At 38.7% G+C, this 12,020-nt stretch overlaps 1 protein-coding gene across 1 annotated transcript; it reads right to left on the minus strand.

The window, feature by feature from the left end:
• Positions 1-611: 611 nt before the first annotated feature.
• LOC124117345 (hemagglutinin/amebocyte aggregation factor-like) lies at positions 612-10,883 on the minus strand. The gene is made up of 5 exons (XM_046479167.2): positions 10,776-10,883; positions 8,935-9,133; positions 2,596-2,724; positions 2,195-2,318; positions 612-704 (listed from the first exon to the last, which is right to left on the minus strand). The coding sequence occupies exons 1-5, from the start codon at positions 10,785-10,787 to the stop codon at positions 665-667; spliced, it is 504 nt and encodes a 167-aa protein (XP_046335123.2). The 5' UTR covers positions 10,788-10,883; the 3' UTR covers positions 612-664.
• Positions 10,884-12,020: the final 1,137 nt, after the last annotated feature.

Below are 12,020 nucleotides of genomic sequence, written 5' to 3' on the forward strand. Positions count from 1 at the left end.
GTCCCGGGGAATTGCGTTAGATCAGTGCCCCTTTAATGGTATGTTATGTTACTCGTATAATGTGTTCATATATATGATGGACGGTAACTTTTGAGACTTCAAAATATTCAAAAGATCATTGATGTCAATCAGTGGATTCTCTGGTCCAGACTCGCGTATTTACAGACAGCCACCATAGGGCTAGAATATTGCCGACTGCAGAGTTTAACAACAAAGAACACAATAACCTATTTTATGGCTAACTCAAGTAGAATAGGTCTTCAGCAACCCATGCTTGTCGTAAAAGGCGACTATGCTGGTCGTAAGAGGCGACTAACGGGATCGGGTCGTCAGGCTCGCTGACTTGGTTGATGCATGTCATCGATCCCAATTGCGTGGATCGATGCTCATGATATTAATCACTGGATTGTCTGGTCCAGACTCGATTATTACAGACAGCCGCCATATACATGGAATAATGCTGAGTGCGGCGTTAAACAACAAACAAACAAAACAACCGTCAGTCGGACACTCATCATGAAAAAAATATCAGTGTTATACTGACGCAAGGGAAGACCCTGACGGTTAAGGGTAACTCATGATCAATGCGAAAAAATATATAACAAAAATGGTTATTTTTACAGCAGCATGTATTGACTGGTTACATGTTGGCACGTCGTTTCCGTCACTGGATCGCGCAGGTCTCAAATTTCCAGCGCCTGTCTCTGCAACAGGATATATGAATCTGAAAATGTATGCATATTATCCCTAACAATAGCTCAAACGTTTAGTCAAACTATTTTACAGTCAAACAAAGCCGTTGTTTCCACTCATTCTAACAGGGTCATACAAAATGTTATAAACATTGTCATGAAACAAAGACTTTCATTGACTTGTCAAGATATCTTAACATAGGAACGAATTAATTCGTTATCTATTAGGCGTCGCACTTTAAAGTGTTCTCTCGTGTAGAGTCTTCATTTCTTAAAGAAAACTGGAAATATACAAATTGAAACATTGCTTTCTAAATTTGATAAATGAAAAACCGACAGAAGACAACCAAGTGATTGACGTCATGAGCATCGATCTACGCAATTGGTGATGTGAAATGAGGTTTAACGTCGCGTCCAAGACTATTGCGGTTACTGGGCGACTTGCCTACACCTGTGTGTGTGTGTGTGTGTGTGTGTGTGTGTGTGTGTGTGTGTGTGTGTGTGTGTGTGTGTGTGCTTGTACTAGTCCGGACAAATGCCGATTTTATGGTGCCAGCCCACTGAGATACCATGCCGCGCAGTTTAACATCAATACCCCACTCAGACACAGTATGCTGACTCCGAGCCGACCTGTCCTTGTTTTACCCCTTAATGCCCAGTGCCGGGCAGGGTAACAACAAGTACCATCTCTTTTTGTTTTATGCGGACCTTCCGCGGACGCGCTACCACTAGACCACGGAGTCTCTATGCCATTAGGATACGTTTGCTTGTTTGTTTGTTGTTTAACGCCGCACTCAGCAATATTCCAGCTATATGACGTCGGTCTGTAAATAATCGAGTGATTGACGTGATAAGCATCGATGCACGCAATTGGGATACGATGACATGCATCAACAAAGTCAGCGAGTCTGACCACCCGATCCCGTTAGTCGCCACTTACGGCAAGCATAGTTGCCATTTACGGCAAGCATGTGTTACTGCATTGTTGTTTGATAAGGGACCAAAGGTTTGAAATCATAATTATTAATTGTTGGCAAGTGAGCATCAGTGTACAAAAGACCTGGTTCCAGCAACTTTTTTTTCACAATTGGTGGTCGCCAACCAATGCTGATGGTCGCTTGAGCGGTTGTTAATCCCGTGTCAACGTCGCTCATAATATCAATCAATGGTTTGTCTAACTCGAGTACTTACACCATATTGCCTGTGAAGATCCGTGATAGAATAGGTCTTCAGCAACCTATGCTTACCGTAAAAGGCGACTAACAGGATCGGCTGGTCAGACTCGCTGACTGGGTTTGATACATGTCATCGATCCTAATTGCATGGACCGATACTCATGTTGTCAATCACTGGATTGTCTGGTCTAAACTTGATTATTTACAGACAGCCGTCATATAGCTGGAATATTGCTGAGTGGGGCGTTAAACAAACAAATAAAACAAAGTTAGAATTGTTTAGCACCTAAATATGTGAGACAGCATCATGCAGAGCAATGCACTTACTCATAACGGTTGTTGTGAATGCTGGAGACTCCCTTGAGGAAGTGTCCCTCAGGCATCCTGAAGTTGAGGTCCTTATTCCAATTGTTGACAAAGCCGGTCCAGCCACAACGCACCAAACGTTTACCTGAAAGAGATATGTCACAACAATGTTATGTAAACAATAAGTTGACAACTAGATCTGGTATTTAAATCCCAAATGAACATTTTTGTTGTCGCCATTCCAATTACCAGAAGCGATTATTAATAACAGGCTTATTTTCACGGCCATAAGGTGTTTTGAAACGCAACAATTACGGAATCATAACGAATAATAAACTGTGTTAATGAACATATTTTACAGAAACATGAAATTGACCAGTTACATGTAAGTGAGACTTTTTTAAAGATATGTGCTGACGTACGGTACAGGGAGCAACAGTTGAAACTAAATCGTCGGTCTTCGTAGTAGCTATTGTGATAGCTGCCGACGCCGGTAATGACGCCATTGTAGCATCGGAAAGATATCGGCTGATCAAATCTGTTCACATAGTCTGAAAGAGTGATTGGATGATTTGTGGGTTAATGCCGCTAGTAGGATAGACAATGACAGTTATGGTTCACTTCCACTGGAGCCAGATTTATATACCTATACTCCTACCACAGAGAGAATTTTTAATGTGAAAATGATGATGCGATTCAACAATCGTCATGAGTCTAAACAAAATTGTAATGAAAATATTCACCCTGTGGTAATTCTCGGCATTTGATTTGCTTGTAGTTCTCCATTATCATAGGCTTATGTAAGCATTCGTTTAAATGTGATCCAACGATAGGAAACAATCCATTTTTAATCTCCAACCGGTTCTTTGGTTTGGGCATGGAATAATTGACGCGCTTGTTGCCTCCCATGATCTATGAATTTTTTTTCTCGTCTTCGCTAATACCACTGGTCTTATGAGAATTGGATCGAGTCTCCTGCTTCATTGTATTGTATTTGGTTAGTTCTGACAACACTAAACGAAACTCCTCCTCGGATGTCTCACAATCAGCCAGTGCTGTTGAAATATGATCCTCAATGCTGTTTAACTTTGCTTCGGCGAGTATCCGAATAGTATCGTGTTTTAGTGCTTTCTTTTGCAACTTATGAGAAATAGATTTTATTGCTATTCCTGCCAGTCCTGAGACTCAGGCCGCTACTTTCATACCAAATACGATAGGTGCGGCGATTATAGTTGATAATAAACTCACGCCGGGTACACCAAATCCCATGCCAGCTGTTACAAGCACGGTGTTAGCTCCGTCGAGAGCATTCACAGCTCTGTGATACTTTTTATACAATCCAAGTGCCTCTCCTTCTCTATTCGATGTTTTATGTCACTTATTTCATGTATCGAAATCCATCTACAGTATCAATCTTTTCAGATGCTTTATCGAGCACCGAATATAAACCCATAATGTATATTATTATATCATATAATAGTCTTTAATTGATCTTGCTTAAATGTTTTGAGTGTATACATCAACCTTATTAAATGTATATTATGCGGCATAAATATCTTAGTAAGAGAAATGCTTTCACTTTTATTAACTTGGACCCCCTCAAGGGTTGCAACAGGTGATACTCCCATATAGATAATACTGCAACGTCGACCCTCGTGTTTCTCGAGCCATTTAATTGATAGACCTGGTAATAGTATGAGTATGAGTATGATCCCACTATTCATTATCTTAGTTAAATTATGTCCCTTCCCCGTCATCACATATGGTTGGGTAATGACGATATTCAGTAGCCACTCGATTTTTTCTTCGACCATAGTCCATTTATTATCATCGTTGCGAGTAAGATTGTATGAAGTGTTTTTATTGAGTCTACTATTGTCGACATCACTTAAATCTCCTAGATTAGCTGTGACTACAACTTCTTTCCGCTTGTATACATTATCTTTTAAGCGTAAAGCGTATAACTTGCCATTGGTACAGGGTTTACCAAATCTTTCTGTGTCCCCAAGATCGGAAAGCACAATTGTATTACATTGTCTAAGGTTATGCGTTCCAGGGCCTGATGATTGAACCATTATTTATAATATGGAGCGTTACACTCAAGTATCCTACATGTACAGTTTGATGTTTCAAATCTAATACAGAAATTTTGAGATCTGAAATAATACCCAACTTTTACTTTTTTATTGTAATGATTAGAAAGATTCCGTTCTACCACTATTGTATTTTTCATCTTTGACTGGAATAGCTCTTAGCAGAGTTGAAGGACTTTCGAGTTGAATATTATTCGTTGTACTGATCTGATCAAAATGGATGCACAACTCTCTATAGGGAACTAAATCTGGTAATTCAAATCCATGCAATGTTCGTAAGGTAATACTTTTCCTCCTATAAATCCAAGTGTAGCTGCTGTTTTTGGGATAATTATTTCATCCTGTTCTCCAGGGTTTAAAATCATCATCCGATTCGCCTCATTTTGTGTGAAACTAGCTCCCAAAGGCTTAAAAATGAACAAATGAAATGCTTAAAATCACTGAGTGAGCATACGATGAAATACCCATCAGGTATAATGATGGGTTTGATTCTAACATTGTCTTCAATTATTAATACCCCATATTTTTCGTCTCACAAAACTTATATTGGTCCGCCTTGGGTAATACGTTACATCGCAGAGAGCGACTTCAAATTGCCCAGTTGAGTTATCGATAGTATGAAGCAGTTGAATAGACTGGCCAATTGTTATTCCTGTGAGTGTAACATACATATTAAATATACAAAGATTCTATTTCATAACTTAAACATGAAATCAACTTACATTACGAATCAGTCGATTTTAGTAAGTGCCTCTGGTGCTAAGTTTCTTGTTCATTTCCTTGATATCTTTGAAAAATACTGGGTCATGGCAACTAGTGATAAAATGGTGCATGATTGGTTCCACAACCCAATGCAATTTTGGCAGAACCAGTTAAACTTTGCCATATGGTGTTCCACAACAGGATGTGGTGTTTCTCGTTATGCCCACGGATTTGAACTAAATAAGTCTGTTTTATCATTTCACATGTACTATCAGATTAGACGCATACTTAAAGAAATTAATGCCTCATTCCCGCAGGATCGAGCATGGAATGCTTCAAATAATCCGCACAATAGGTTCGCGTATGAACGTATTTGTCAGGAATTTCATATTTCTGCCAGTAAAGATTGGCGTCTGCGTGGAGTTAACCATGGTCTAGGTATTCCGTATGCTGGTGCACACCCTGTTAAAGAAGTCAGCGATGATTTACTGAAAAGAGGTTGGCTTCTTCTGAGCTTTGCTCTCTCGAGTAACGAGTGGAGAGACGATCGTATGAACTTTAAGGGTGGTGTTGCTTTCACCGTCCAAAAGGTTGAGCAACCACCTGGAAATGCTGGGAATCAATTTCTTTATGATAAAACAGAAAATAATTTTACTAACCCAGGAGTTGTAAGAGTTAATGGATCAATAAGAACTTATGTATGGGCAATTCTTGGTGCACAATCGCAAACACGAACGGGAATAAGGGTTCTGGGACGGCGCTCTATGCACAAAAACAGCTTGTCGCAAACGCGTACGTAGAGGATGCGATTAATTCACCAGTTGACATACCATCTTCTATGAAACGTTATTAAGATGTTTTACAGTACGCTCAATCCAAAGTAGACTACGTTTTTGAGGCAGGACTATACATTTCTCCGAGTAATATGGAACTTAAGATCGGTCAAGTGATTGGCTATAATAATAAAATTGTTATTGCTTCCAATCAACAAAAACCAGGTCTAAATTCTGATATTAACACCGAATTAATAATGCATACAAACACAGGTGCAACGGGAATAGTAAAACCACAGATATCTACTGACGCATCGAAACAAGTGCAACAGCCACAAGTGTCACCACATATTGACGCTACAAATCGACACTATATCGATGAAAAAACAGCGCTTTTAGTAGGTGGAGTCGCGGCTGGTTTACTCATGATTTGAATAAATAGTCTTTAACGGATAAGTACAACAGCCCGGCAATTGCTACGATCAGTGCCCACCAGTTTTGACTAAGCCAAGTGGTGGTCTTTGCTAATAGATTCAAGAGCCAGGAAACAATACTCCCTATTATACCGGGAAGTGCAGACGCGGCTTTCCAAGCGAGCTTTCCCAGTGCTTCTCCTAATGCCTTTAAATGTTTTTTTTGCCTTTGTCTTTGATGCCACTTTTATCACTAGGTGGTGTGGGTGGTCCACCTCCACCGTTTAAGGCGAGAGTTAAAGTAGGTATGATAAATCCCATTGCGGTTAAAATACTGGCAATGGTTATCCCCTGTGTTCCAAACAATGTTTTAATTTTATCGGCCAGTGTAGTATCATTGTTGAGGACTTGATCAATAGTTTCTCGAATTTGACTGATTTGTGAACCAAGTGCCTTTCTATTACTCGAAGCCGCTTTAAGGCGGGCCGATCTTTCATCTTCTAAGTTACGCAATCTTTCCGCAACGCGTCATCTACTGAATTCATCGCCCGCCTGTTCAATTTTTGTTTTCTCATAAGCTATAAGCTTGTCGAGGTCAGATAGCTTGGCCATATTATTGATGAGTTCTCCCCGCATTGTTTCCACTGACTTGTCAAGGCCTCGTAATTCCCTAATATTGTATTTAAAGAATGGTACCTTTAATGTGAAATTATCGTAGTAGGTATCCAAGATTTCTGCGAGTCCGTCTGGGGCCCGCTTCGCGCGTTCTTCCAAATTATCTTTATCTATGGCACCGAGTTCATTTCGAAAAGTCTGAAGAACCTTAGTAGTCTTCGAGTACGAGAATGCATAAGATCAATATCCGCAGAGTCACGCAGTCACAGTATTCCTTTGCGATCTATCTTAAACTTTGAATAGTCACGTCCAATTGGGGTAACATATTTTTTGTCTTCTTTTAAGTCATCGTAATAATCATTAACGGATGATTTCAAAAGTTCATCATTAAGATTCATGCCACCAAAACTGGTTTCATCAGTTCCCTCTTCGATTGTACTAGTATCAGTTAGGTTATCTAGATTAATATCATCCATTTTTATATTAAACATAAGGTTACATAATTTCAATATAAACAATGTCTTCGAGATACGGATGCCAGTCTGTAACTATAAATAATAACCCGAGTACCATTTATCAGAATCAAACATTTCTTGTTCGCTTTCCTAATCTAGGCGCTCACGATGGGTTAGTTCCAGGAACTGTACGACTATCATTTACAATTTATTTGATTTCAACCGATGCTAACAGAGAGCTCATTCAGAACATAGGTCGTGCGATTGTTAAGAAAATCGCGATTAAAATTAGCGGTAATGAAGTTTTGAGTATTGACGACAGCGATTGTATACTTCTGTTACATGGATCTCTGGAGAACGGCTAAAGAATGAGAAAACTTACAGTACCAAGGTATTTGTAATCAGAACACATTGAGACTGCGTGTGGGTGCTTGTACTGGTGATAGTACCATCGTTGAAGATAAGGCTGTTGCTGATGCATTAGGTAACCGATTCTATATTCCGCTCGACTTTGAATTACTAGATAGTCACAAGCCCTTCTATCAAGCATCCTTAGGCGATAGGTTAGAATACGAACTCACTTTTAATGACAACAGCAGAGTAATCAAACTTGCTGATGGTGAAATGGGTAGCTATTCTATTGACAATATCTCACTGCAGTATGATATGATAACAGATCCTGAATTAGCCAGAAAAATTCGTAACCAGTATACTAGAAGTTTAGCCATTTTGTACGATCACATGCTTCGACACCAAAAGATTGCCAGGAACAAAATGGAATATCAATCGTTGAAGGGTAATTAATGTTTTTCGAGGACCCTTCTAAAGCATTTGGAAGAGATACCGAGAAGTTCAACAACCCCAAGATTACAAAAGTAGAATTGACTATGGAGGGTGTACCTAATCAACTATATAGTCAAGGCATGCGAGTATATTGACAGTGGGTTGAGGTTTAGAAACTCCCTTCTATAAAACGACCAACCCCCCAAAAGATAATGGTCATCATAATTCAAGCGAGTCCTACTTTGCAGTGATTTATCACGCTTTTCATGCAACATGCATCTGGCGTTCGAGTATTTCCGTCTAATCAGCAATATTCCAGCTATATGAAGGCGGTCTGTAAATAATCGAGTCTGGACCAGACAATCCAGTGACTAACATCATGGGCATCGATCCACACAAATGGGATCGATGACATGAATCAATCAAGTCAGCGAGCCTGACCCCCGAGAGCAGAAGGTTGGTGGTTCGATTTAGACCATCACGGCCATGTTTAAAAAATCAGAATTCTGTCAGCAGCTTTAAAATACCATTGCTCTAAAAACAGTTCACCTTTAATTACGCAGAAGTTTCCACAAACAAAAAAGTCCACCGACAATAGAAAAACGGCAATATATGACAGTCAAAGATTAAATGTCGTATGTGAAGGTCAAAGTGTCGAAAATAAAAAAAATTGTCCTTTCAAACCCTTACCACATAGTGCTATTCAAATGTGAGGATTTCACACTGGCTTCTGTTTCAAGATGATTTGCGCACACAGTAAGTAAACTACGGTTATAACGAACTCAAAGGGGGGCACTATTTTTAGTTCGTTATGACCGTAGTTCGTTATAAGCATAAGTATAGCATATATACAGCAGTGGTCGGGACAAAAAAATAAGTTCGTTATGAGCGTGTTCGTTATAAACGTAGGTTTTGTATTTCACTTACTATGCCATTGACAGTATCCTAGTCCTGGTGTATTCTGACAGGTGAACTTGTAGCGTCTGTCTCCATGGTAGACACTATTATAGCTTTTCCAGGAAGCAATGGACTTCCCCGAAGGACATTCGTAATTGAAACGCTTGTCAAAGTCGTTGACATATTTTGACGTCACGACAGAGACAAGAGATAGCAGCAGAAACGCAGTCTGGAAGCAGTGGAGGCACACGTATGATGGCAGCCATGAAACATAATACAGAATCGAAACAACGACAAAATCAAGTTTCAATAACTACTAATTCCATTTACCTTTCTGCCACCTTGTGCTGATTCTTTTAGCACACTTCACAAGAATTATGTTATACTTACCTGGGTTGTCAGTCCAGAGAGAGGTCGTATTAAGATGATGTCGTATTGGCCATTCTCGATACACTCATGAATATTTGTTAAAATGTGAGGATCCTCCATTCTGCATCCCTTGTGATAAAAGAATCACGGTCAAGCATGTCCTGCTCGACTGTATTGATTTTTCCATCTCAAGGGATAACTATTTCAAAGTTTCATCGCACAAGGATCTTTTTTATCAGGTAAGTTCTCATTTAATTCTTCTTCTTTTTTTAAAGAAATATAATTATTAAATAAATTTGAAATAAATGTTTTGTAGTTAGAATTGGTAGAGAGAAACTTGTTAACTGATATTGTTAGTGTCTTTATCCTTGATGGGGGTTGAAGTAGTGAAAAATGATTGTCCCCCAGAGAGGGTATGTGAGACCACGTCATTTAAAGTAATTTTTTTCGACCACAATTTTTATCGTGGTATATATGTTCATTTAACTTTCGCTAAATGTGTCATTAATCGCCAACAGCGGAAGGGATGATGTAAATCCGGCCGGGGTCCATGCAGGTAGCATAAGTACTGTAAGTCCCCATGGACCCTGACATGGTGATCTACCTTCAGCTGCTGGCCATCTGAAGCCCTTTTTTATATTGTACCGTTACTTATACTGATATCTTTTTATATTTGTATGCAAGTTTTAAATATAAATCTGTGATATTCTAGTCATTTTACTGTCCATCGATGACAGGTTTTTATTAAATTTAAATATATGCATTAAAAATGTATAAATTTCTCGTCACGATATGGCTGAAATATTTCCCCTGTGACGTAAAGCATTAACTTACTCACTCACAAGAATTAAAGTTTCCTTTGACAAGAAATATTTTACAGAACATTTCACACTGCCCATTTTTTACATCTTACACCCGTGAAGATCCGGGATAGAATTTGTCTTCAGCAACCCATGCCTGTCGTAAAAGGCGACTAACGGGATCGGGTGGTCAGGCTCGCTGACTTGTTTGATACATGTCATCGTATCCAAATTGCGTCGACCGATGCTCATGATGTCAATCACTGGATTGTCTGCTCCAGACTCGATATTACAGACCGCCGTCACATAGCTGGAATATTGCTGAGTAAGGCGTTAAACAACAAACAGACAAAACTTACATCCACCATTTGCAGCTGACAATGTCTGTATGGAACATAATAACATGATCTCTATCGGCAAGCTTTTCCAATCAATAATTGCCGAAAAGGCAATGTTTAAAAATCTAACCTTGGTGATAAATGATACAATACATTTTTAAACAACGGAAATAAACTAATTGCTGCTTAGTATTTCATTACTGAAATGATCTTGTTATAAACATTCTTTTCAATGAATATATAAATGGAATATCAAACTCGTTAAGGAAAAAAACACAACTTTGATGTAGACTCGTAACTTTATAATACAAGGTTCCACTGCAATTATTCCCTCAAAGAAAGAATTGGGCCTTATCATACTTACAGGGAACATCATAGTGTGAACACACAGCGCCTTGGACTACATGCACTGTGCGCCAGTATATATACACGTGTATACCATCTGTAACTCCCGCACCGTGTACGTTGTGATTGGTGGTCAGATGATTCTACGGTGATTGGAGGGAGTCATATCTTACGTTTAAACTACATCCTGTGCTCAGTAAATTATCTTGACAATATGTGACTATGAAAGTATTAGTTTACTGAATATTTAACCTTCAATTCTAACATTCATTTATAAGTCAATACCTATTAGGTTCTAACATGCCTGTGAGTGTGTGGCTTAACGATCAGCGTAAAGAATGTGTATGAAAAAGTTAAAATTTAAAAAAATGTTACACAGTGGACAAAATCTATATCAACACTCTACATCTTCGAACTCCTTTAACTCGCTATATCATTGAAGATAATGAAACATCATTAACCATAATCTGTAGCAACAGTCCAATGTTTCGTACAACTTTAACTCGCTATATCATTGAAAATAATGTAACATCGTCAACAATAATCTGTATCAACACTCCACTTCTTCGAACTCCTTTATCTTGTTATATCATTGAAGATAATGTAACATCGTCAACCATAATCTGTATCAACACTCCACTTGTTCGAACTCCTTTAACTCGATACATCATTGAAGATAATGTAACATCGTCAACCATAATCTGTATCAACACTCCCTCTTGTTCGAACTCCTTTAACAAACACTCCACTTGGTCGAACTCCTTTAACTCGCTATTTCATTGAAGATAATGTAACTTCGTGAACCATAATCTGTCTGAACACTCCACTTCTTAGAACTCCTTTAACTCACTATATTACTGAAGATAATGTAACATCGTCAGCCATTATCTGTATAAAAACTCCACCTGTTCGAACTCCTTTAACTCAATATATCATTAAAGAACATGTAACACAGTGGACATAATCTGTATCAACGCTCCACTGCTACGAACTCCTTTAACTCACTATATCATTGAAGATAATGTAACATCGTCAACTATAATCTGTATCAACACTCCACTTGTTCGAACTCCTTTAACTTACAGTATCATTGAAGAAAATATAACTTCGTCAAACATAATCTGTATCAACACTCCACTTCTTCGAACTCCTTTAACAAACACTCCACTTCTTCGAGCTCATTTAACTTACAGTATCATTGAAGATAATTTAACATCGTCAACCAAAATCTGTATCAACACTCCACTTGTTCGAACTTCTTTAA

Source organism: Haliotis rufescens, unplaced genomic scaffold (assembly GCF_023055435.1).
Source record: "Haliotis rufescens isolate VD_foot unplaced genomic scaffold, xgHalRufe1.0.p SCAF_21, whole genome shotgun sequence".
NCBI classification, from domain to species: domain Eukaryota; kingdom Metazoa; phylum Mollusca; class Gastropoda; order Lepetellida; family Haliotidae; genus Haliotis; species Haliotis rufescens.

What these genes read in the sequence shown, in the direction of transcription:
- LOC124117345 (XM_046479167.2), bottom strand. An exon ending in CAACTGTTGCTCCCTGTACC is followed by an intron (nt 2,319 to 2,595) that starts GTACGTCAGCAC and finishes TATCTCTTTCAG; the next exon opens with GTAAACGTTTGGTGCGTTGT. An exon ending in ATTCACAACAACCGTTATGA is followed by an intron (nt 705 to 2,194) that starts GTAAGTGCATTG and finishes ATCCTGTTGCAG; the next exon opens with AGACAGGCGCTGGAAATTTG.